The sequence below is a fragment of the Anopheles gambiae genome, chromosome 3 (assembly GCF_943734735.2).
Source record: "Anopheles gambiae chromosome 3, idAnoGambNW_F1_1, whole genome shotgun sequence".
Taxonomy (NCBI): Eukaryota; Metazoa; Arthropoda; class Insecta; order Diptera; family Culicidae; genus Anopheles; species Anopheles gambiae.
The window spans coordinates 28,515,332-28,542,484 of NC_064602.1; the positions used below are offsets into that span (position 1 = coordinate 28,515,332).

Genomic DNA, 27,153 nt, shown 5'->3' on the forward strand with positions numbered 1-27,153 from the left:
GAGCACGCCCGGGCTTCGAGCGCGTGAAATATGCGTGCCGGTCATGGCGGAGACGATGATGATCATCATATTCCGGATCTGGGGATGGTAGTGCAGCGTTCCGGGGTGTTTTCATCTTTTTGTGGATTTTTTTTTTGCAAACCAAAAAAGACCAAACAAGAACGATACACTCAACCGCATGAATGAACGTTTAACAAGTTGTGCACGGTGCACAGAATAAATTAATGCCCATCCCAAACGGATTTACGGATGGGAACATCTTTGGAACAAAAAAAGGTTGCAACTCAACACGGCCAGGATTGAACAAAACAAAACCCCGTCGAGAGGAGTCTTTCGAACATCTAAAGCTTCGATCCGAAATTTCTGAAAAAAAACTATTTTAATTGTCACAACTACAAAACACCTAAATTCCAGTACTGATAAGCTTATCTAAAAGAAATACAAAATCAAGGTAACAATATACTTCCCCTCTCAATGGAAGTTTACTGATCTTTTGTGATACTGGCGAATCGCCGACTCAGGAAGCTTTACTAACCCAATGTTGGCTCTGCTAGACGAAGCATGAAACAAGAGTCTTTAATTATTACGTCATATTTCACTTGTACAGCTTAGGCCCCAGCTTCAGTCAGTGGAGAGAGAGAGAAAGACCCAACAAAGGAAGCGTCACCGAGCGTTGAGTGAGCAATAATTATTTCCTATTCCTGTATACATTTCAACCGGTATTTCACCGACGTGGTCATGCCATCCTGTCACGTAGTGGTTATTACGATTCAGATTGATGCAATGATAAAACGTGGCACATAATAATCGTAGGTTTAATGCTTTTTTTGAGCGAAAAATTCCGGATTTCAAGTGCAAAACTCTAAAAACAGATTGCTCCCAAATATTCGCGATGACTTCAATGTAATCCATCGGATATAGTCAGCTCTATTGAGGAATTAACATTCTGACATTGTAATCCATTATCTTACAATCATCTTTTGTGTTACGCTTCTAATTCTTTATGTTTAATTTAGGGATGGTCCAGCCACAAGCCACAATTAAAGTAAAAGTTGCGAAGGACTAAACGACAAAGAACTGCTCATTATTCACCATTTAATTGGTTTGTAAAAGCATCATCAACAAGGTACTTGAGGATGCTGGTAAAACAAACTTCAAGCCCGGCTTCATTATGTGCTTGAGGAAAACAAACTCCTGGTCAGCGTACTCATTCGTTCCTCATGTTGATGTGGTGTTACTTAATAATTCAACTCAAACAAACCCTATGGCAATGGCCACACAAGATGCATCTAGCAATAAGATTACCCTCAAGCACATAATATTGATGCAGTTCGCATCGATTCGAGAGAGAAAAAGCACTTCTCCACGTTGACGAGCGAGATGATGGGTATAAGCAATCCCACTCAACGATGCACATCTTCTCCTGCGTGGGGCTCTGTCTCGCTGTACCGTCCAATCGAACCGAAAGCGGTACGATTCAATCGTTGCTCACACACAAAGTATCTCTGCGTCGAGTACGTCTCCGTATCGTGGATTAATAAAATCAATCATTTTTCCTGCCTTTCTTGCTGCTGGCGAGCTGGCGGTTTGGTATTGCGTTTTCTCCAACAGATAAGACTCGATGCACTACATGAATGGATGGAAGGGTCCACCAGAAACAAGATGCCATCAAATGTATTCCCTTGTCGCTTACCGGAGTGTGAGCCACATCTCGTTATCGTCCATAGCATTTGCAATGTTTTACAACGTCTGCTTTTATTGTATCTCCCAGGATCCGCTTGGAATCTTGAAATTGTATCGTCTTCACACAAATTGTACTTTTTGTAATGCAGCTCAGTGCTGGAGTCAAGTGAGCCCTTTATCCTAATCCCAAATCACAATCTCGAGCTCGAGCAGAAAGTGATTTCATTTCTGCCGCTAGTATTGTTTCATAAAAATTAAAGAAAACCACTTTACCGTACTGTATTGCATCATAAAAGTCCACAGAATTTTTGATTAGGCGAAGGTTGTAATGGACACCAATCAGTCTACCAAGTGTGTCGTAATACATTTGATCTTTCACATTGAAATATCAAAACGAGGGTTCTTCAAAAGCCATTTCCCGAAGTTAGTTGTGTGACAAATTTCAAACTCAACATGCACACACATTAAGCACGGAAAATCAATCAGACGGGAGCAAACCAACCGTCGTAACCTAACCAATCATTAACGAGCCTTACCGAATTGAAATCACCAATCATCGGCATATTGAACACCGCGCACTAATAGCTTGGAAAGGAAACCAATCGAAAGTGAACCCGATTGGCAATTCCGGGGTGAAAGATGGAAACTGTCAACTTTCACGGGAAGTACAAAATGACTGCAAACTTCAAAACACATAAAGCCCAATGTCGCTGTCAGAGCGGACAGACGTAGACTATCGCTTATGTATGGAAGTTATGCAAAATTGAGGTCCCAAACAACAACAAAAAAGAAGCGGGAGTTCCTCACTCAGCTCATTGAAAATCGGCAAACAAGAGCTCGAGGCACCCGGTGGAAGTTGAATACGGTTAGTCGCAACCGGAAACTGCCTGCTTGCAAGACACATTCCCGGTGCTCCCACGGCGACACGTCACCAGGCGTCACCTGTGATAGGAAAAAAATTGGAGGATGTTGAGCTCTTTTTTTGTAGTGTTGCTGTGCACACATGGATGGGCAACTACGCTCGTGCGAATGTTTCGGGATAATGTGCACCGTAATTGAACATGACACTAAGTAATGAAGCACGAGCAAGCGTGGCCAAAGCCCTTAAGATGTGTCTCGCATGCTTGCTGCTGGCTGGCTGGGGCAGGCTGTCTTCAGCATTCATTCACGGGACGATCGGACAGCACTGGCACCGGGGTTGCCATCCCATCATACGTCACACGGTGCACTGAATGACATGTCGTTGTTCGAAATTGATTAGCGATGGTTAACGGTATGCTGTCGCTTGCGGTGTGCGCAATCCATCGAGTGTATCGGCAGGGAGCATTTTCCACCGTCCGGGGGGAGTCGCAAGGAGGGATGCGGGAAAATCACTCGAATGAACAGCAACAAATAACTTGATTATTAATACCAGTATGTCTTTAGTGTCTTTCTCCCCCTCAACTCGCGAGCAACACACTTCCGTCAACATGAGGAGCTGAGCTGATCGTATCGGACGGCCACTACTATAGACAACTGCTCTGCGCAAATCTCCAATCTTGATGTATGTACAATGTGTGTGAAGTGGAAGACTGTACAGAAGTAGCAGCAGCAGCAGCAGCAGGAGTAGTAGCGGAACTCAGCCCCTGTGTGCGGGGCACATTATTTAACCAATTTTGAACGATGTTTGTTTTGTCGTTCGACATCAGGGGCTTCGTTTTACTGCTATTTCGAGTGGCATTTTAGATTATGACAACGTTTCTTATCATGTTTGCTGCTTTCCGTTACACTTTTTATGTACTTATATCTTCTAAAACGTATCACAGCACAATACTGTTAGCGGTTTAGACGACTTAGAGGAATTGGTTTTATGCTTTTCAATGATTTTTACTGGTTTTAATAGCTTATGAATGTTTTGTATCGATTGTTTGTTTGAAAACAGTTGAGAAATTTTGGAAAAATTAAAAAAAAATACGTAAGCACCTGTCATTGCTGAGGAAAACCTTGTTTTGATGATTATAAATGAACTAAATTATTCATTAAACAGGTAAGCAAATTTGCAAAAATTTGTTCAGTAGGCATACATTTCAAGCGATTAAATTATTTGCCCTACAGTGTAATGTTCTCTGGTTCTTACAAAGAGTTTTAAAGCTAAATGGTGCCATTCTGTTACGTAGTCGCCGAAAAAAACATTATTTTGTGAAATGTGTCAGGATCATTCTGAAAGGTTCTGTTCCTTTCGATGTAGATTATGTCCCAGATCTTATAATTACACATGGAAACTTAATTATTTGTTGTTGCTCAAAAAAAAACTATGAATTTAATGTTTATATACCAATACTATTACTAAAACAGGCATAGGAACATATGGCCATAGTCATAAAATCAGAAAAATTAGTTTATCTTGGAAAAAAACAAGTTTTTACAAATCATATTCACGTTTTCAATAAAATAAGCAATAAAAAAAATCAATTATTGATTAGATTGTACCAAGCAAAGATCAAAATCGACGTCTAATCAAGATCACTCTTGCATGTCTTACATTAAATGGTTATTACATTCATTAGATGCTAATTTCAATAATTCCACTACTCAAAATTATACATTTTTGACGATTGAGTAACGCAGAAATTCGATATTATGGCAATAATTTTCGTTATTGTCATCAAAAATACTTCAAATCTCAATTTCATTCCGACTAGCATCGGTTTTTAGGTTTTTTATCGGTATAAATAGTTGTGAATGAAAAAATAGAGCTTATTTCAATTCAATTTTATACTGAAATGTGCAAAAAAATTCCTTCATGATGGCAGTGTCAATTAATTAAAGCATATATGTACTTCTACAAATGGTTCCTCCATTGGCACATTTACCGTACGGACTGTTCAAACAAAATTGAACTTCAAAATAATTTTAACTTGAGATTTAAACATTCTATGCAAATTGTGAGCGCGATAGTTATTTTAACAAATTCAAAATGTCCCACAGCACGTGTCCTATTGTAACAGCTTCAGAAATTAATTACCCCCCAGATAAAAAAAAAAAACAGTAGAAAATCGATACTTGATATCAATTTTACGCCATGAGCGGTTACTTCTTTCACGCCACAGTGTGCTTATCAAGCTTAACCGACCCTTACCAACCTAAACAACACAACCGTGTCGCTTTCAACACAACAACAGCGACGGCACACACTCCTACGCGCCTGTCAAACTAATGGACAATTCAATAGAGCAACAGCAACCGTGGCAAGTATCTGCTACAATTACGCACACACTCCCTCTCTCTCTCCTGTCAGGCGTTATAATTGCTTAACACTATCGATTGGGAAAGAACTTATCGCTACCAATAGCCAGTGTCCAGAATGGTGATGATGACGCTGGGTGGAACTTAAAGATGATAATGGTAATGATGATGATGATGATGATGATGATGGGTGTAGTAAGTGATGCTGCTCTTGCGCCTGTTTACAAAAGCACGGAGCTACTAGCTGGGGCAATAAATTAATGATAAATTCTTAGAAGTGCGCCGCCACTGGCTGCCACACACTTTGCAATTCAATTACTCAAGAACACGAGAGCAAGAACAGCCGCCGGGCTAAAAGCTGGCCCATTCTAACACAACAGCGCGTGCTGAAAGCAGGATTAATGTGTGTGCGCGTACACAACACAATTACAACATCACAACAGCATTAGAATGTAATTCATTTTCGTATTCAAATAAATTAGAATGATGTATTATTATGTACCCGTCCTCAGCTCATCGCTCAATATCGGTGGAGAGAAAATCATTTAAATATTTCGCACGAATTAGTTTCTTCATTCCCACCAATAGATGGCGCTGTTGCAGTTGCGCTCGTCGAACATAAATCCCGCACCGGCCAACAGATGGCGCTCGCAACATATTCACACAAATATTTCAGTTTTTCAGTTCGAAAATTTGTTTTCGAAATTTGTTTCGCAATATTTCTTGAAAAAAAAATTACTTAAACTACTACTTTCCTCCCCACACGCTTTGCCTACTTACGTTTGGGTTCCGGTGGCGGTGGTCCCGCCTTCGGCGGCGTGTGCCCCGTACACAACCGCCCTATCCGCGTTGCGGCGGCGCCGGCGGACGATGACGTTGTGCTGGGGGCGGCCGTCAGCTGCGAGCTCGTGCTGGCCAGCGATGTGGTGGAACCGCCGTGCAGATTGGCCGTCGGTGGCCTGATGCCGGACGGTTTCGGCAGCGCTCGCACCTTCGGCGGTTGTATACCGGAGCCACCACCAACAACAACAACACCTGCACCACCATTGGCTGGAGCGGGTGGCTGCACCGGGGTGGATGTTTCCTCCCCATTAGCAGCCGGTGGCGCTGGCTCGGGGGCATTCGCTTCCGTTTCCATTGTGGAAATCAAACACACACGCGCCCGCGATTCTATTTCCTTTCCGCTTCTTCGTTCTTGCTCACAAAGCTCATTAAAAACAACGCACTGAAACACACACACACACGCGCACACACGCAAATTTGAACGCAGAAAATAAAAGAAGAAACACAAATAGGCGCTAGAGAGGCAGAGAAGAGGAGGCACGAAACAAATTACTTCACTTTGACCCAGGATGGGAGGCAAAGGCACACACACACACGCACTCTCTAACACGGTTTGAGCACTTTTTTTCACGACAGTGGGAAATCAAACACTTCTAGCGCCGGCGGGAAAATGCAGGAAAATAAATAAACACAATGCTCAGAATGGGAGAGCGCGAGGAGTGAGCCAACTAAGCGAGCCTCTTGGTTACGGAGGAAAGATGCGTGAATTTTTCATTCACGCCGATGGTCGCGACACACACACACGCACGTTGCACAATTGCGTGTGCATGATTTTCGGCTTTTCCCTCCCCGTTTTGTTCAATGCAGGGAGTGCTAAGAGCTACTTTCCAAAAGAATTTTTATTTTTGGGATGCTTTCTTGCCACGAATGTCACCTCAGCCACAGCCTGCTGTGCGATGCGATAGGACCAAACCATAGACTGGTTGATGATCATGTTTTTGCAGAACCAAGTGGAGATTGATACACATTGATTCACAAAGTGAATAATAATCGGCAAATCGGCGAAATAAAATAGAAATAAAAACAAAGCACTTACCTTTAATCACGCCAACTCCTAGATGAAGTCATAAAGAAGGATTATTTAATAATAAAAAAACGTAAATTACTCATAAATGAAATCATAACCCCCAAACACAAGCCAGACAAGAGACGACGGAGGCAAATATATAAGAGAAGCGACAAATGAATGAAATGCAAACAGACAAAAGCAAACAAATCTTCACCGCTCGGCTCGGCTCGACTCGCTGAACTTGAACGGAAAATGCGATCAAGCGAGACGCCAGCGAGCAAACTCAACCAGCGACACTAATTGACAATAAGCGGCAGCGGTTTGCGATGATTATCAGCACATTATCAATCGTATTATGTGTCGCTTTGTCGGAGAAGCGGTTAAAACAAAGAAAGAAGAAAAAAACACCCAAAAGCATCCCTCAAATCCAAGACGCCCTTGAAACCAATTCCATTTCCAACTGCAGGTGGGTGTCAGCGTGAAATATTTACCAACATCGCGCCAACACACACACGCGCAGAGTGACGTGTGGTTATTTATAAAATGCCGACAGAAATGAGCAAAAGTGCCCCGTTTTCTTTTGATTTTTGCTCTCATTTACAACAAGAAAAAAATAACCGGCAAACAGAAATTTGCAGCTGAGACGGTTTTGAGCAGACCGTGCGCGCTCTCTCTTTCTCTCTCTCGCTGTCACAACTGACGTTTACTGCTTGGGATGCTGTGCACGGGCTCTTTCTCGCCGCATCACTCGGGCTCGGGCTTTTTCATTCACCCCCACTTTCCCTTCGCGAATCTAATCTTCTAATGAACTTTGCGATGCGTTTCGCGATCACACACGCAGCCTACTTCCACTGCACTCGCCCTAGAACTTCCGGCGGGGCGCCTTAAATTGCGTAACTTTCCGATCACACGCATGCACGAAATCAACCACTGCTCATCCGCTCACGAAACCTTGAAATTTCACCAGACACTCGCACACACACAAACACTCACAAACGGATCACACACTGGCCCCGGGGATCGGGGACACCACGGTACGAAATTCGCACAAATGTAAACAAAATTGCTTGCTCCCCACTACTGCACAACGACACCACGAAGAAAGCCACGCCACAACACTTCCCCCGTTTGAGGGGCACCCTTTACATGCCCGCCAGGGCTTTACACGTACGCGGAATATTTCGCCAAGAAACTTCCCCCGGGCTGCGGAAAGAATTTACCTGCCACGAACCCTGGCGCTCGGGTAGTCGTTCCCTGGCGCGCACGCACGGAGAAGGAATTTCCCGTTTCCTTTTCTTTTTTTTCTTTTTGCGTTGAGGGAAGGGCGCGAGCACGACGACGACAAGCCACGAATTCACGCACGCAGTGGATAGGGGGAAAAAAGGCAAACAAACCGAGCGAGCACCGCGCACGACCAGCTGTCAACATCAGCTGTGCCACTGCACGGTGGTCGGCCCGGCTGGTCATTGACAGCAGCGTTTGACGTTTGGCGGCAGCGGTTGGGAGGTTTGAAATTTCAAAACCGTTGGGCGACCATGGTTGCCGTTACGAACAAGGAGAAAAAGAGGATTTCATTATTGAAACGATGATTTATATGTTACATTGGTTGTTTTGTTATAAAAAAAGCAATGAAAAGTTAAGTACAGAAGTGTTACAAAATACTGAAAATGAAGGGCTGTTGGTTGTTAAACATTCGCTGTAGGAGATAGGGTGGTGGGAAGAGAGGAGAATTTTTAATGATTATTAGCGGTGTGAAGAATGAGGTGTAGAAAATTATTTCTTAGTAATTCAACCTTACGATGACATTTAATTTGCAAGAGAAAATAAAATTAGCAGCTATCTAGACTATCTTTTTCAGCATTTGAATATTTACTGTTCGATCGTTCCTACCATTTTGATCCCGATGTATCCAATCGTTCGTTGCGTCCGACGGTTCCATTTGTTCTGACCGTATCCAACTGTTCAAACCGTGTTATAATCGTTGCAATCGTTCCGGTAGTTCTTACAGTTCGGCCTGAATCTGCCAGGTTTTTAATGTTACGACCGTCCGACCGTTCCGACGGTTTACAATCACTCTGATCATTTGTAACCGTTACAACTGTTCCAACAGTTCCAATCTATCCAATCGTTCCGACTGTCCAACTGTTTCAAACGTTTCAACCGTTCTATCAGTTCCGGTAGTTCCGACTGAACCTACTTGAATCAAAATGTTGCGATCGTTCCGACAATTCTATTTATTCCGTATTTTCCTACCGTTCCATCCACTCCGACCGTTCCGATGGATCAAATCGCTCCGATAGTATCCAAACGTTCCTACTGTTCCAACAGTTCCAATCGTTCCGATCGTTCCATTAGTTCCGGCAGCTCCGAACGCTGCGACCGTTCCAACTGTTCCAGCCGTTCCAATTGCTCCAATAGTTTTGACGGTTCCGACAGTTCCAACTGAACCTAATAGGTTCAAAATTTTGCAACCGTTCCGACCTTTTGAGCAGTTCCGACCAATCCGAATCATCCAATCATTCCAACCGTTCTGAATGTTCTGGCCGTTCTAAAACGTTCCAGCCCTCTGGACTGGTCCGACCATTTCCGACCGTTCCAATCGTTCCGGAAATTCCGACAGAAACTGTTAGGTTCAAAATATTGTGACCGTTCCGATGGTTCCAACTGTTCCAACCGTTCCAATAATTTTCGTCGTTCCCACAGTTCCAGTTGTTCCCTCAGAACCTACTATATTCAAAATGTCGAACCTAGTTCCCATCGTTCCAAATGAGGAACTGATTAAAGCTGCGAGATGAGTCCGGCATCACTTAGTTTGTTGTATTTAATACAAGTGTATTTAATATAAAAGCACTAATTATTTTACCTATTGTAATGAGAATTACCTTTTTCCAACCATTGCATGCAAATTATGTTTAATTTATTCAAGTAAGTACTTTGTTCGTGTGCCCAGACAAACATATTGCTTGTTCTTATTCCACCGAGTATCCTCCTCTAATTCAGCACATTAGCTTCCTGCACAATCCAGTCGATAAAGTGCGTCACGTTAGCGAACACGCCCGGCGCTATCTTCGTGCCGCAAGTTTTCACACCGAACGATACGACACCCTGCAGGACGAAGCGCGTCGAATCGGACACGTACTGCAGCGGTCCCCCGCTGTCGCCGTGGCAGTGGGCCGTCCTGTTATTCCCGCCCGCGCACAGATGCCCATCGTCCAGCACGATGATCCGGTCCAGCTCCTTGATGCGCATCGCGCAGTCGGGCAGCGGCAGGGCAGGCAGGATGGCGTACCGCAGCACGGCCGACCGCTGTCCCGTCTCCGTCAATCCCCAGCCAGTGACGAACGAGTCGGCCGGCCGGTAGGCACGCAGCTGTTCCGTCAGCGGCAAGCAGATTGGAATAACATCTGCGCATGACAGGGAGACGAACATTTTAGCAAAAACAAAAAAAAGAAGAAAAAACAATAACATCATCTGATCGCTCAATTACTCACTGTACCCGATGATGGCGGGGTACTGCAAACGGATGATCGCCAAATCGTTGCGCTTCGAGCGTGCACTATATTTCGGATGCGTCACGATCGTTTCGATCGGGATGCGTTGAGCGGGCGGTCCACAGCTGGCCGAGTACTCAGCGCCATCCGCTTCCTCACTCTCGCCACTATCGTACTCGTCGTCTTTGAAGTAAATTCTGTCGTCACAGTCCCGCTGGCGCTCGTTGAGATCATGCACCCCAACACGCACGCCAACGCTGGAAAACAGTTGCCACATTGATTCATCGGCCGGAGCTATTGAACGGAATTGACTTACACTTTGCGCGCCTTAACGCAGTGGGCCGCCGTCAGTATGTGACGATCGCTGATGAGACTGCCGCCGCATGGAAGATCATCGCTGACACTCGTCTCCAGCAGTGCCATCCAGGGGAAGGCGTATGCTCGGGCCGGCTGACCGTAAGCGATCAATTGCACCCGCGTAACGCCACACAGAATTTCCTTCCGATTGCAGCAGATGTAGTAGATCTAAGGGAAGTGGAGAGATAGTGACAGATCAAGCACTACAGATCAAAGATTAAGGAGCCGCGTCGAGCTCAATATCAGTAGCCTACACTCTCAAGTGAATTACTCCAGATTCAGCCTGTATTCTTGAGTCTACAACTTCCACTCGATGCTACAGCAGGATTTATTTCCTGTGCCCGGTTAGAGCCTCATCTTTCCTTAATTTGCCACTGAGTAGATGCCCTAAGCTGTCACACTAATGTAGGCGCTTCTGGTGTTTTCAGTGGGTTCAGATTTATTGTAGAATTCTCATCTCAAGATCAGTGGCGGATTGAGGATGCTGAGGACTTTAAGCCGTATCAAAAAGGGGGCTCTCCACTCCTCCAGCCTCCTCTGCCTAATGTAAATTAATATGGAAATTTAAATCCAATTTATTGTAAGCGCGTGGAGGATCTTTTTTTGGGAGCCGATTTTGATGTCTCGGGGACCTAAGTGGCCTCCTAGTTTACGTAGTACGTAGATCTCTTGATCATATACTTTAGATATCTTAAAAAAAACAATGATGCCCTTCTTTGGCCCACATTACCTTGGAACCATTGACAGCCTTCTGTACATCGCACAGCTGCCGAAGCGCCTCGTCCCGTACACTGGGCGGCCAATACTTCGGTGGTTCGTTCACGTAATGCAGATACTGTCCGCACAGTGCCAGCTGGACGCACCTTTGCTCGGAGTCACATTCTTGCAGATAACCTTCGGTTGAATGATGCCGGACATTGAGATTTTTTGAGAGAAATTGAGTAGCAATCAAATTAGCTCCAAAAACACTTTCACACACACATACCCCAACACAAGCCTGATAAGCACAGAAGTAGCAACGCCGCTGCAAGACTGTTCGCCATTCGTCGCATCGTCTTATCACAACAAACGGTTGCGGACGTTTCACACTTAACGCCACCTCTGCCAAATTCACCTCTGCCCGTGCACAAGAATGCGTTCTAACTGGCCATTAGAGCAAGAACCACCCTGACACGCGTACAGCGTACAGCGGAAAGATTGGGAAACACCCAGGCAGTAAGTGCTTGAAGCAACGAAAGATCTATTTGCACGCTTCTTCGTCATCTTTCGACACCGCACGGTACGCGGTACACGTAGCCCGTAACCCATTGAAGCCCAAAATCGCGTCCCTAATTGACACAACAACACCGCAACACCGCTCGGCAACGAGAGACTTGCCGTCACCCACCTCGAAAGACTGTTTCGAGGCATTATTTTGAAAAAACACACACCTATTTGCACAGCTTGTTCTTTTTTTTGAGGGAGGTGGGATGTTCGTCCGCGTCCGAAGGTCCTGCTGTTTGTTCCGCAGGTGAGTAGAAAAGTTGCCATTAGTGGTTGTGGAATTTCCGTGTTTGAAACTTATGAATATTCCAATCCAGTAGATGCGACTGTTGAGTCGTAACGGCGCATGTAAATACAGTTGCTGAAATCGTACTTCAAACCATAACGCTACAAAGTTGTTCTTTATGGACTTGTTTTATTAAAAAAATGCACCTTCAATCATGATGACGTCACTTAAGTATCTTCGAGCTACTCTAACAGTTTCAAATGCATTATCCGACATTTTTCGCGTACCTTATACTCATCTACCTTACTTTACAAATAATAATACCTTCTTGTTTTTTTTTATTTACTGCAAGATACTTGTTAAATTCGAATCCATCCCTGGTTTCATCCAGAGCATCCGCCCTTTGGAGCGGCGCACTAAATAAATAACGAGACGCGTCAGAAGTACGCACTGTGTGAGCTCTTTGGTAAATCCTCTTCCACCCTGTGTAGACATCGGGGGGAGCAAGCAATTAGCGCGGATCGAATATCGGCCCGTAGAACAGCGGCAGCCCGGTCGCATCGTGGCGCAGATAGATCAGGAACGGTGCGTTGCCATTGAACTGGCGCTGGGATCCGATACGATCGACCAGCGCCGAGGTGGCCGCTGCACCCTCCGTACCTTCCTCATCGATCGTGAGATCTAGCTTGTGCAGGATCTGATTCACGTACGGCTTCGGTCCCGCACTGCTGCTACTATCGATCATGTTCGAGAGGTCACTCTTCGCCGGGCTGAGGATGGAGTTGAAGCCCAGCTTCTGGAAGGACTGCAGCAGATCGACACTGTTCCGGAGGTGCATCTTCGGCAGCCGCACCATCGTCGACTGGAGCTTCATCTGGCTGATCCACGAGTCGAGCATCTTGCCGGTGAGCGTTGCCTGCAGCCGGCGGATGGCCGTCCTGCTCGAGTTGGCCGGCTGTATCAGATACATCGTGCTGGTGTCGTCCCGGTACGGTAGGCCCACGATCGTGGTGTCGAGCGTGTCGCGCACACGGTAGAACGGCAGGCAGCCGCTCATGCTCATCATCTTTACGCGGTACGACGGCCCATCGAGCCCGTCCGGGAAGAAGGGTGCATCGCGCGTTACGAGCGGTTCGAACTGCGTCTTCCACTTGGCTTTGAAGTAGAGCGCGTTCGCGATCACCACGCTCGAGCTGGGGCTCAGCGGGCCCTCGAGCATGTTGCGTATCTTGCCGGCGGTAACGTCACTGACCCAACGGTTGATCAGCGCGGTGGAGGCGGCGGACGCTTGTGGGTCGATCGGTTGAATCAGCGCACCGTACAGGCTGCGGGCAAGCATGACGTACTGCTGACGCATGGGCAGATCCTTCTGGTAGAAGATACCGTTCGCGACACGGATTACCTGTGACCTGACAGGGAGAGAGAGGGAGAGAGAGGGAAGAATAAAGGTCAGTAAAAGCTCAAACAGGTCGTGCCAATTTAGTGCCACTTACTTTGCAGCCGGACCACCTTCTCCATCTTCGTAGTCGTCATCGCGCGGGCACGTTTGGCGGCGCCACTGATCCCGCCGACTGTCGATCGGCTCCGATGACATCAGGTTCGCCAGCACGTTCCCATACCGCTGATGCATACGCTTCCAGTTCATGCTGGACGGTGTCAGCACCTTGCCAAACTCTTCGTGCGTACTTCCGCCCGACCCAAGGAACAGCAGGTTCGCGACGGTAATGATGCTGAGCGGTGAGAACAGCTCGGTGCGGCTTTGCTGTTGCGGCAGCGTACGGCTGATGCGCATCATAAAGTCAACGACCAGCTGGGAGATTTTGGCATCATTGTCCGGGGTTAGTGCAGGCAGTTGGCTCGGTGCATTGGTCGGTGGGGCCGGTGGGCGAGGTCGAACCGTGGAAGGTGCTGGGGTGCCATCGGTTTCAAAGCTGTGACGCAGTGCGACTCGCTGCGCCGTACGCACCATTGGTGTGTAGCGCGCTGGCGGGGCTGGTGTGTAGTACCGATTCCACTGACCGTGAACGATCGGCACCAGAAGCACGCACAGTGCAATGGGAAGCATTTGCAAGTGTTTCATTGTGGAGCTGTCAACAAAAAAAGAAAAGGAAGAAAAGAATAGTTTTAATAACGGACAATTTACCTACTTACGAATTTACATAAAAACGGCCAACAGACACAGGGTTCGAACGGCTGTACGAGTACGTGCTCAGTTTAGCAATGTGGCAACCGTTCCGAATGATTGTTTGTCGTGATAGTCGGTTTTGGGATCGAACAGACGCTGGTGGACTGGCGGGAACAAGTTTCAACCCGACTGCTTCAACTGCTGGAAATACCCAAAACTGGAAAATCCAACCCTCATTTCATCATGCTCACGAGCGCAGCGTGCTTGGTCGCCGACCATGGCGGACCGACGGTCGTGCCCACATTTCGTTACAGAACGGAGATAGTATGAACAAATCAAATAAAATACTATCAATCGTACCGTACCGCACGGTACGGGCTGTTCGTGACCGCTTCAGCAAATGGGAGCTATTAATCTTCTTTCATTTTGCAACATTACAATCGCGAAGTAAGGAGGAGAAGTACACCGTAATACGTCAAGGCGGTTCGCTTTAATTGACGAGCAGTTTAAAAATACAGAATTGCCGATCGGTGCGTCTGTAAATCTTACTTCCCCATTTGCAGCGAAACCCTTCGATGACAAGCGTGCAACCGGCAAGCTAGAAGTACGCTAATGAGTAATTTATAGGCCACCCTTAGAACGTGTTGGCGAGTGTGTGTGTGTGTGTGCATTTGCGTCATAACTGTGTGTCCTTGCCGACTCTTGATGATTGCATCACGAGATGCGATATTTTTCCTGTCATTTAACATGTCTTGCATGATTTGCTGGCGCTCCGGAGTGTTGTGTTTTGATTTGTAATCTGTTCCCGAGTTGCGCTTTGGAGTTATCAGCGTAACTCGAATATCTTTGCATGCCGAATGTCGCCTTTTTAGATCAAAACATGGCACCACATAAAGACTCTCTTAAGTGAATCTCCAAGGGACCTAAAGCCTGGAGAGATATCTTGGATCTTGGAGACTATAAATCAACGCGTTACTTTTCAGTACCCAACAACTATACTATAGAGCATCTATTGATGGGTAAATAAAATAATGTGTGAACTGCTTGTCAACCATTCACCTTAGCATCTTAGTATCTTTTCAAAGCGTACAAATTAAAGTGTCAATAAAATCAACAATTTATCTTGTAGAGACTACAGCAACGAGAGATTTTTAAATATCAATAAGAAAGAAATTATTTAGTATTTCAGAATTCATGACTTAGTACCAATTCCTCTAATAAGTTTGAATACATCAAAAAGCAAATCTGCATACATGGCGAGCCACATAAATCGGGAGCAGACTGTACTGGAATGATCTACTAAGCGAAAGAAATTGCTTTCCTTGTCAAACTCACCCTTCATTACTTATCTTGACAGCTGTCAGTTACACTGGGCAGTATACATCCCGCGATTACTTGTAGTACATAGTGATCATAGTGATGGCTAAATCTAATCGACCCCGGCATAATAACCCCGGAGATAATTGCCACAACAACTGTGGACGTTCCACAGTGCATCGCTTCCGGTGATCACGACCTACACGATCTCACGACAATTTCGCTTGAAGGCTCCGCACCGTACCCCATAAGCGATCCCGTTTGTTCCTGTTGCAAAGCAAAAGGGCAAACAATGTACACCGCACAAACAGCCGAAGCCATCGATCAGCGCCATCTTGCACGACAAACAAACGTACAAACGCAGTTGTCAGTGGGGTGACGCGCGTTCGCGATCACCACCTTCCGCGGCTGAAAAGTGAGCGCTGGGCGAGTTATTTCAATTTTGCTTGCTCGCTGCTAATTTGATGCACATGCTAAAGTGAGTGCTAACTGTGGGATCGGGCGCATTCGCATTAAGGGCGTTAGATTGAGGAAATGTTCTCGATCACAGAACCGGTTCCCGGAGCTAAAGGGGCCCGATCATTCCTGTTCTCTGTTTGGTATGGTGGGGATTGTTTCGCCCTAGCGACGGGCAGGCTAAGTCGTCTAACCTTTCCAACACGTGGCTTAGGAATTAAGGAAGATTAGATAGGTCGAGAATCTTGTACGCAACAGGAATGTTGGACTGCGGATGGATGTGCGTTATGGATGAGTTCCATCAACATGACATGAGTGGAAAAAAGATCAGATCTGTTTCTTTTTAGGAAGTTACACGATCGCAGGTATTTACTAAGCAACTTCAAAGCGACTCCCCAACTCTCTGAGATCCTGACGTCACAATATTTTCATTATTCCACAAAAAAGAAAACGAAATGTTTGATCAGATGTTCTCTACTGCTTTGGTAATCGTTTAACACATCTCCGATTCTTGAGCAATTACCACACATACAAATATTTGCCCACTTTGCCACTTTTACTTTCAACCCCGGTGTCAATGTCAGCCGACCAGCCCGCCCGTCGGCCGCTCCGAGCGATTCGTCATCCCGTCCGTCAGGTTCAGTGTTTACAAAACAAACCATTCAACAAAACCCGATGACGAAAGCGGTTTGCCAAACTGTTTCCATAATATGCGGGTCACACAGATGGCAGAGAAACAAAAAAAAAGAAATATGCGTAATAAAAAGAGATGAACTCATCATTTTGGGTTTCTGTTTCTAAAAATGTGGTGAACATGTCACTGTTTTCTGAGAACCTTGCCTAACTATTTTTTGTCAATGATGCGTAATGCATTGATGACTTTCTTTAGACACCCAGTGGCATCACAAAACCATACCATTTTAAAGCATTTCTTTGTAACTTTTAATGTAATTCTAAAAGAGAAGCCAAACCCTCTAAATGGTGTTACTTTGAATTCCACAAAAAGAAAAGGAAAACATCGAACGATCTCCTTCTCCATCGAATAATGTGCGCTTCGAGAATAAATCTGCCAGCTCCACCCGATCTCCCATTATCATCTGTCGGATAAATACTGATTAAGATGCAAAATAAACTATCCGTCACTGAAGTTGTCTCGCATTAAAACACGATCTGTGAAGCTAAAACCGGTATTGGGCGGTATCTATTGCCATAAAGTGCCAGTCCCGGTTCTCTTGGCCGTTGCGCCCGGGAATAGCTGTGAATAAAATAAAAAGGAATAACAACAACGACGAGACAAATGCAAATTGATGTTAAATATGCACCCGCGGTGGCAGACAAAACCCGACCCGGTTAGAATAGTGAAGACAAACACGTTTGAAAGAAGATCATCACTTCACAAAACAAACGAATGTCCATCATGGTAGTCTCCATCGTCACTGTTAGTAAAGAGCGGCATGATGGTGTTAGCTTTTTCAGTAAATAAAGAACAGCACAATAGTAACAACCTGAAAAAAAAAACACAAACACACAGAACAGCTCGCCAGCTCATCATCAATGGATTTGGGTATTTTACGATTATTACACCGCAATTACTACTACTACCCGGAGCTCGCGAGGTGAACTTTCAGTGTGCATAATTTGCTTACACTCGCTATTGCGCAGGCACACAAAGGGGCAAGGGGATGTGTAGTGTTGAAGAGTAAGCACCGCAACACAAACGTCCATAAAACGTACCGCAAAGCATCACTAATGACGTACCGAGAAGCTTAGACGCCTTTGGTTCAAGGTTTTCCTGAACGAGCGAGAGAAGCTGAAAAAACAACCTATCCATCTCGAATTCTATTGCGAGTGTTCTAGACCTTTTTAAAAGCTATGGAGATCAATGTGAAGAGCAGCTTTCTGGGACGTAGGATGCTCTCAATTCTGGCACGCTTGTTTGATAAATGTAATTCCAGTTCACCAATAGCACACCACAAACTTCCTGATACCTTGTGAGGTATTTTGTACTACGTATTAACTTCACTCGATCACCATTTCTAAATCAGTGACAGATGTGAACTCTCCAGCTCTGAACAGAAAACTCCAACGAACAAGCGAACAGCACACACAAACGACACAAAGCACCAAGTACGACAAACTTAATTATCACACAATGTGCATCACAACCACTGCCCTGGGATGCCCTTCGTTGCATTCACCACAAAGACCACTCGCTCACGATCGCGATCGCGTTCCCAGGCGCACATCCAATCACAACTGGCAGAAAGGAACAAAGCCATGCCAAGGTTTCGCATTTTTCACAGTTTTGCAAACCGACTAATTACACTCGATCGCTAATCAATTAACTTTGCTACAATTCTTACCAGCTCGCTAGCACCCTCTTTTGCACTCTAAAACCATCTATCGACTCAAACTCACCATTAAACTCCAACGTTCAACTCTCGATTGTTTCCTATTACCTATACAGACACTCTGTTGTGTGCTCCAAACTCTATAGACTGCAGCCTACACAACCGTTACGCTGGTGTACGCTCTCGAGACTGAATGGCTTCGATCGGCGGTGAAACAGTTTTATGTGCTTCTGTTGCGCGAGCGTCCGTCACCATGACTCATGTGCCGTGGCGGAACAGATGTAACGCCAGGACAATGGGGCACGCATGGTGTCGTTCCCCATGCTGCTGCTGCTGCTGCTGCTGCTCCCCCATGGAGTGCTTGGACGTAAAAGTGCAAAATTTGCAATCGCAAATGGCACCAAGAGACGCGAGAACACGTGTTACACGTTTTGGGAGGTCGGTCGGGTTGTTTGAGGATCGCGTTCAAACAGTGAGCGTCCTTTACGCTCCGTTTCTCGGAAGCAGTGGTAGCACTGGTGCGACCTCTTTCCTTCGGTGATCCCTCCAAAAGTGGTAGTCCTTGACGGGTGGAAGGAAGAACAGTTCTGCAAGGGTCAAGATTCGCACGAGAGTTTAGGAAAGTCCAAAGTGTGCCGAGTACAGACTGGGCCAGACGAATGCTTGAACTCGTCGGAGGTCATGGATCTAGAGCTTGGTAGTAGCGTCAGTCAGTAGAGTGAGGACCTATGCGGTGGTGTCTCTGGTTGTTTAAAAAATCATCTGGATCAAGATTGTGGAAAGCCCAGTAACCTTTACTTCCATTTCCTTGATGTTATTTAACAGTATCAGTGATTTCCAGCTGCTCAAACAAACATGCGTATTAATCCCACAATAAACAAACATTAACTGCCAGCCATTATAAATCCTTGGTCTAATCAACTAGGTCTAATCGGAAGCTTAAACACACTCTAAAAGCATTTAACGCCTTCAAAATGACATCATAACCATGGAGCTAGTGCCGGATGAAAACGATTCTGTTTCAATGTGTTTACAGTGCAGTAAGATAACATCTGTCGTTGTATATTTAAAGATTTCGTTTCACTTTTCGCTTTCCCGCATGCTGTACCCTAAATAGCGATGATGCGCCATTACGCGAGAGGAACATATCATGGAAAAAGAATTTAACCACAACCGGCCATACCGGCTGCATCATACGACAGGAATGGGAAGCATTCTATTTGCATTGATAAGGCCGGCTACTTGCACTGGCTGGCGGCCAATTCGTCACGTTCGCTTGTGTAACTTGCGGCGCCGATAACGGAGTTATCTTTCTCTCCCTCTCGTCGTCTGATACTCGACGGCAGACGTCATTGCGTACGTTCTTGGCTCAGATCCACGAGAAGGTTGTTTCTTTGGCACAATCTCGTACGCCCATTCATAAGTGTGGCGCAATGTACATCGGTAGGATGTTTACCGGAAAGCGTAGAGAATGTGCAAACTCATCATTCTACAGTCATACCGTATTCTGAGAATACCGGGTTCCCTATATGGGCTTATCACTCAAATCGACAACTGTTAGATATTTGGTTGGATTGAATGGCAAAACTGGAGAAGAGAGACCGGTGACGCTCAATGTAATTTGAAAGAGCTAAACAAACATGAACCAAAAGCCCATGCATACATTGAAGATATTCTGGACTGATATTGGTTCAGATAGACGTCACAGAAAAGCGAAGCTGCGGTTTTTCCGCGTCAGTTTTTCACGCGGGTCCTTTTGCTGGCGGGATATTTCTTGCGCAAATACTCTGGGGTTTGTTTGTCATTTTGATACTCGAGATAAACAAATCTTCATGCGAAGAAATAATAGCGCAAATATGTACAACTCTTTACACTTTTCTGACCTCTACACTGTCCTAAGCACTCATTTGGCTTGATGGGATGCCAAACCATTTAGTACTTTAATAATTTAACACATCGTTAATCTTTGCAATTGGTTACGATTAGGCTTGTAAAATGTAGATACTTTCAATTACAATTAGAATAGAGTTTAACTGTCGCTAATTGCGTATGTGATTAGGGATTGATTACTTTGAGCTGTTAAAATGAGTGCTAAAATTACTCGAAGATTGAAAAAGTAATGATGGTAGTATAATTTTAATGGTTTAATGGTGTTTTTTTTAAATTGCTTTAACGGTATAGTAGAGATGACCATGATCTCAGCTTGTACTTGTGAACAAACGTCTGCGTTAACACCTGCCAGAGCAGTACTTAAACTTTACGGTCCATAAAGACCGTTCGGGGTACATCGTGAATGGTTATTCCATTGCAAATATCATAACCGTGGTAAATTTCTAATCTCTTCTGCCCTTTGACATGAGCATGTATATAGTAATCGAATAAAACTTATTCATCTTCCTCTGTACCATGGCGCCATAAAAATGTACAGGGAATGAAATAGAATATAATGATCATTGCAGACATTTTCTACGAATTATCATCGCTCATCTACACCGGGTTTCATCCCGGAGATGCATCAACCGTCGGTGCATCACTCAGCATCCCTGCCGAGGCGTGTGGCATGAACCGTTTTGTTAGAAGTTCACCCTACGCTCAATATTTGTAAGGAAAATCCAGAAAACATCCAACTCCAAGCACCATGCTCCAAAGCTACACCTCTAACACACGTTGAGACCCCAAGCACTACTAGCTTGTACGCTTGACTAATCCACCCTCCGCTCAACTCAATGACGGAAACGTAAAGCTATATGACGACATCTTCCATAGAGTTCGTACCACTGCGGTGCGGTGCATTAAATCCACCCAGCACGACCGAAACGCTTGCGCCCGATTTCCTCGTGCTCTTTGTACCATTGATTTCAAGATCAATACAATCCGATTAGACGACCGCCCAATGGGCCAGAAAACGGTCGGGAACAGTGCAACCGTGAGTCACGGCATCGCGTTTTCAGGATAACGTACCGTCGTGCGTATAGTTCCTCCCTTTGGACTTTGTATCGCACCAGTACGCGGTGTCACATGTAATTATGGTTTTGCAAGTCACAATTGGGAGAACAATTGGTGCGCCGGGTTAGCGTACCAATTTGTCGTTTACTTTTGTGTGCAAATCGTTGAACTCACGGCTTAGCAATGTGCTGCTGTACTTTCCGACCCCGAGACAGGAAATGCAATTTAAATGCCTTAACTCTCAAATCAGAATCTAATTTGGCATCCTTTTATGGTACACAGTTGCAGAACATTACACATCATGCAGCTATTTACACGACAGGTGATGATGAATTCATACCAAATATTTTCGATGCGATACGGTCTATGCCGTGCGTGAAATGTGCCAAAATTACTCCCAAAGCTGTAGAATGTTGTAGGTAAATAAGTGTTTTTATTAATACTGTTAATATGTTTCAATTTCTATTCAATCAAGTTCATTGCATTTTGGCCGTATTTTCTCAATTTCAGTTGTATTTATCAGGGTATTATTGATCGCTCGTATTGTTTTCACAAAAATATGCAAATATAACAAATTTTATGGTAATATTTCAATAAGCAAAGGACAAAATTCGCATGACTATCAGAGAGAAAAATGGCCCTACAATCTAACACACCCTCAAGTTAACTTCAAGTCTGGGTAGTTGACTACAGTCGTTCCACAGTGCATGATTCTAAGACAATCTTATGTGTTATTACCCTTAGCTTAGTTTAGCTACAAAACTAAATTCTATTTCCATTATATAGAGTTTTTTTTGTAATTAATACCACAATAATTGGATAACAGGGGTACAATAAGACAACCATGCCGCAATTATGAGAACACATGGAAACATATAGATATCAGAAAAAAGAGAAATTTTCGTATTTTCGTAGTTCAAACGTATTTCAATTGCTCCAAGTTGAAATAAACATTTACCTTCTTGACACTTTCAATTGCTTTTTTTTTTCATTTCATTCGTTCATATCTGTACGACTACAAAATGTCTGAAGCTCGGCGTTGAAGCTACTCCCGTAGCAAAACAAAATGATGCGCCTAAAAGTATATAACGTTTCCACGGTTTTTATTACATACATTTAGGCGTTTTCTTACACAGTGACCTATGTACGACCACGTACTGGCCAAGTTGTAAAGATTTTCATGGAAATGAAATCGATTTAATTGAACGAAATTCGATGATCTTCGATCTTCCACGGCGCTTTATGGTTTGGCTTGAGATATGATTTTTTTGTGTGCACAGTTGGGCTGAAATTGCTTAGGCCTATTTTTGGATACATTTTTTGACCATATCCATTTAATAGTGAACCAATTAAAGCTATGTTCCATCTTTTCGGTACCATTTTTGTAGTACCATTTGGAAAATAGTCCTAATTTTCGGCGATCATCTCTTAATTCGACGAAAAGTTCACCGGGTCGTCCACCACTTTCCAGCGAGCATCCTTTTGAGATCTGATAATAGGAAACAGTCGCTGGCAGCCAGGTCCGGATCATACGGTGGGTGGGGAAGCAATTCTTAGCCCAATTCATGCTTTGGGGATCAATTGAACTTCGCGGTAGTTTTTCATTATTTTGTGCTTTTTTTTGTCTGTAACCCTCTCTTTTGGGCGTCATCTGTGTGCAGTGTGTCCGTAGTGCTCATTTCACCGTTTTAACTTAGCATATCAATAATAGCATATCAATAATAAGAAAACTTCATTATTATTATTATTATTATTATTATTATTATTATTATTATTATTATTATTATTATTATTATTATTATTATTATTATTATTATTATTATTATTATTATTATTATTATTATTATTATTATTATGATTATTATTATGATTATTATTATTATTATTATTATTATTATTATTATTATTATGATTATTATTATGATTATTATTATTATTATTATTATTATTATTATTATTATTATTATTATTATTATTATTAAGATTATTATGATTATTATTATTATTATTATTATTATTATTATTATTTGAAAATTGTTTGCCTGAAGGGCTATACAATTGTATACTTAATACTTATAAACTAACTCTAACTCTAAAGCTAACCCTAATCTAAACCTAAAATTGATACGGTTTAATTAGTTAAGAAATCAAAGTTAAAAAAAGTAAATAAATAGGAAAAAATTAAAGAAAAAAAAGAGAAAGAAAAAAACTGAATTTACCAGGCCACAACTGAACAGCTAAGATACAAACAAAACAAAGGAAAAAAAGTTGGAAAGAGTAAAAACAGGTAAAACGACAGACAGATAATAATAAAAGACACTTACTTAGAACACGGACTAAGCGGTTGCGGAGGGCCTCGTCAATTTGAGGGCTCTTAAAATGGTAAGAGCATCATATATTTTAGTGACAGAAGGACTTCTTGATTTTCATTGCTTAAGGCGTCTACATCGTAAATCCTAAATCCGCCAATAAGATCATTAAGCAATTCTTCAGTAGCCAGCATGAAAATATCAAAAATATCAAAAATGAGTAGAAGCAGTAGCGATTTTTGTCTCACCTTCAACATGAACTGCGCAGAGCCTGTTGGTAACATCTGGAGTTACAGACAGCTCTAGTGGAAGTTCAATTCGCAGTTCAACGCCGTAGTGAGAGAGAAAAATCATCAGTAGAAGAGAAACCACCTATTCCATTGTTTTCTATTGCGTCTTTCAGACTGTATGCAGCGTCGAATTACAGTTTTTGTTTTCTTTCAATCAGCACTATTGAATTACTACAATTGTACCACTTAAGATTTTCAATTCAAGTGGCATTCGCTGGCAAATTGAGGCACTATGTATTCTTTCTGCACGGGTCGCATAGCTCCGAGCGCGGTAGGATCAGGTCGATCCGCACCTCATCAATTCCATCCTCCAGACAGATAAAGCAAGGCAACAAGCCAGTCCGAAGACAAAAACAAGATAATAAAACTCGACCTGGAAGCTGGATGCTCCAGAAATCCCTTTCTCCCCTCCATTCATTATCACTAGAATTACCAATTCCATTCCAAAAGCAAGTGCTTAATCATCCAAAAGAGCATTAAAAAAACCCACGATCCTTACAGCCCCAAACGGGTTCTCCCAATAAGGAAACTTACCCGTCCAACCGGGCAGAACTTATATCAAACGTTTGTTTCCACCCATGCATAAACACTTGCATCCCTCCAATTATTTATAACAGCACACTATCAGTTTCGTACAGGTGTAAAATAGATATATTTCATACGCTTATTCTTATACTAAACTAGAGCAATGCAATTGCACATTATCGCATGAATGTAGTAAATAAAAAACCGGTGTTCTTCCTGCTTTTCTCCGTCCCGGTCGGACTAGCCGGACCGAAATGCATTCTTCAACTCTACTGGTGAACCGTTAGGGCGTTGGATCGTAGATCGTGCCGTAAAACAGGGGCAGTCGCGTTTCGTCATGCCCGACCAGCAGCAGGAACGGTGCGTCGATGCGCAAATTGATGGACGGTAGCGCCCGGAAGATGGTGGACGACGTGATCGCCCCACCCTCCGTACCCTTCTCGTTGATCTCCAGCTCGACCCGGTGAATGAACTCGCTCACGTGCAGCTGGGGGCCGGCTCCCCTTGCCGGCTCCTGCTGCTGGCCAGTTGCAGCGTTGATGTTGTTACTGTTGCTCGTACCGCGCCGTATGTCTGTCGACGACTGCTGCAGTTGCGGCTGGGAGTAGTGGTCCTCGTGCGGAAAGATGACGGCCGTTGGGTCGGCCGGCCGTTCGGTATCCGCTAAGCCAAACCGGGTCGCAAACTGTTCGACCGACAGTGGTGGCACCGCCACCATCCCGGACAGGTCGCTCTGGCCGCGGTTAAAGATCGTGTGCAGCCCGAGCCGCTGCAGCACGTCGCGCAGATTGATCGTGTTGGTGATCTGCATCTTCGGCAGCTGCAGGTACATCTTGCGCTGCGTCATCTTCGACACGAGCTCGCCGATCATGGCCGGCGTTAGGCGGCGCTGGAACTCCTGCATCCTCTGGCGCGTACTATTGTTCGGCTGTATGATGTACAGCGCTGACTTGTTGCCCTGGTACGACAGCCCAACGATCTTCGCGTCCAGCTCGGGCGAATCGTAGTACGGGTAGCAGCCAACGGTCGACATGCTCGGTATCAGCTTCAACTCTCGCCCGTACCCGTCCGGGTAGAACGGTTTCAGCTCGGTCGCCTGCGGCTCGAACGGTTCCGACCAAAGCCCCTTGAAGTACAGAGCGCTCGCGACGATCATTTCCGCGTCGGCCGCCACCGACTCGGACACGATGTCCCGGATCCGGCCCTCGGTGCTGCGGGCTGCCCACGCATTGATCAGTGCCACTGCCTTGGCCGGATTGGCGGCGAACGGTACGTTGGTGGCATTGCTGCTGTAGTACCGGTTCGAGTAGTACGTGAAGCCACCATTCAGCGGGAAGCCCTCCTGCACAAACACCGCGTTCGTGACGCGTATCACGTCCTTCTGGAGCGGGAATTCGGCCGCAGCGGCCGCCGCATCCTCCTCGTCGTCATCGTCGTAGCACGGGTTGGAGGTGCGCCAGTGTGGCGGCCGCCGGTCGAACTCGGTCCGGGCCAGATCCTTCAGCATGTCGCTGTACAGCTGGTGGATGTTGTGCAGATGGTTCCGATACTGCTCGAACCCGAGCACCTGGATCAGCTCGTCCTTGGTTTTGGCCTCCGCCCCGAGCAGCATCAGCGACAGGGCGCACGCAATGCTGACGGGCGAGAAGACGGCGGCCTTGCTCTGCTGCCCCAGTATGCTGCCGATCAGCCGGGCCAGCTCGGTAACGGCGGCCGACGCCGGGTTGTACCGGAACGTATCCCGCGTCGCCGGCGGCTGTGACACAACGGGTGCCGGTGCTGCCTGTGTTAGTGCGGGAGCAGCGAACGAGGAACCACGATTGCCGTACTGTGGTTGCGAGCGGAAGGTTTGCTGCGACTGTGCGAGTGCTGCCGAAGTCTGCAGTGCAACGCAGCCCAGTAGCAGCAGTAGCCGTGCAACGCTTTCGTCCCGTCTGATGCCCATCTTCACGCTAATCACACAATGACCTACACACAAACACGAGAGCTCGAACCAGCAGCTCGAATCACACACTCCTCTGCTGTCTGGTGTCCGTTGTGGACGATCGACACCACCACACTGAACTGCAGCGACGGGTTGGTAGTATGGTTTTTATAACGATTATAGGCAGGGCACAGAGCAGAAGCACCACAAAAACCGGAATCCCCGCCGATCGTTTCAGAACACTGAACGTAAGAGCGAGATAGAGAGAGATAGAGAGAGTGATCGTTCTGATGGAAGCGAGATAGATCCCCTCCGAGGGTCTAGACGTATATACGGTGGGACGGGTTTCTCTACCGATTCTTCCGCTTCTCGATCATATCTCACTCAGGATTTAGGTTATGGCAATCACTTCCAGTACTATTGGTACGAACTACTTGCGAGTGTCCTGTCTCGCACACGCAAAAAGTTCCGAATTCCCGGAACGATCGATCCGACACGTATCACGTTCGGTGCACGATTAACGCAATCACCACAAAACGCTGCTGATTGATTAGTGGAAGAGGAGGATGTTGTTTTCGCGTGCTTGACTGCAGGCAACCTCTCTGCTGCTCCGCAGATTGTCTACTGTCGATCGTTCCGTGAACGGAGAGGTTTAATTTACATATTCGCACCCAATCACCGACCTGCACACATACAGCCGCACGCAAACCGTGCTGGGAATGGTTGTGTGCGTGCACATCTAGTAGTAATACAAACAAGCCACACACACACAGAAGCTCAAACGAACCCTCGGCACGGGCTGACAGGTTTTCG

At 45.2% G+C, this 27,153-nt stretch overlaps 3 protein-coding genes across 41 annotated transcripts in view; all 3 read right to left on the bottom strand.

Annotated features, from left to right (window-relative positions):
• LOC1280169 (restin homolog) overlaps positions 1-8,200 on the bottom strand; it is a 60,365-nt gene extending 52,165 nt beyond the window's left edge. For 6 of the 38 annotated variants that reach the window (XM_061657597.1, XM_061657595.1, XM_061657587.1 and 3 more), the window contains exons 1-2: positions 7,981-8,196; positions 5,689-6,206 (exon numbers count right to left, since the gene is read on the bottom strand). In XM_061657597.1, the coding sequence (XP_061513581.1) occupies positions 5,689-6,046 (358 nt within the window). In that variant the 5' untranslated portion in view covers positions 6,047-6,206; positions 7,981-8,196. Of the gene's footprint in view, positions 1-5,688; positions 6,345-6,787; positions 6,806-7,606 lie in introns of all 38 variants that reach the window. The other 32 variants (XM_061657578.1, XM_061657577.1, XM_061657575.1 and 29 more) reach the window with 20 other exon arrangements.
• A 1,455-nt stretch (positions 8,201-9,655) lies between these two features.
• On the bottom strand, positions 9,656-12,157 carry LOC1280170 (phenoloxidase-activating factor 3). Of its 2 annotated transcripts, none has more exons than XM_061659650.1 (5): positions 11,594-12,157; positions 11,339-11,502; positions 10,568-10,776; positions 10,252-10,508; positions 9,656-10,164 (listed from the first exon to the last, which is right to left on the bottom strand). In XM_061659650.1, exons 1-5 carry the CDS (start codon positions 11,658-11,660, stop codon positions 9,752-9,754), a joined length of 1,110 nt encoding a protein of 369 aa, XP_061515634.1. In that variant the 5' UTR covers positions 11,661-12,157; the 3' UTR covers positions 9,656-9,751. The 2 variants fall into 2 exon arrangements, with proteins under 2 accessions (XP_061515634.1, XP_061515635.1); XM_061659651.1 differs by having other exon boundaries at positions 9,793-10,164; positions 10,257-10,508.
• A 109-nt stretch (positions 12,158-12,266) lies between these two features.
• LOC1280171 (uncharacterized) lies at positions 12,267-26,983 on the bottom strand. Its single transcript, XM_061653001.1, has 4 exons — positions 24,703-26,983; positions 14,276-14,454; positions 13,591-14,184; positions 12,267-13,506 (listed from the first exon to the last, which is right to left on the bottom strand). Exons 1-4 carry the CDS (start codon positions 26,359-26,361, stop codon positions 12,609-12,611), a joined length of 3,330 nt encoding a protein of 1,109 aa, XP_061508985.1. The 5' UTR covers positions 26,362-26,983; the 3' UTR covers positions 12,267-12,608.
• Between the last annotated feature and the right edge of the window lie 170 nt (positions 26,984-27,153).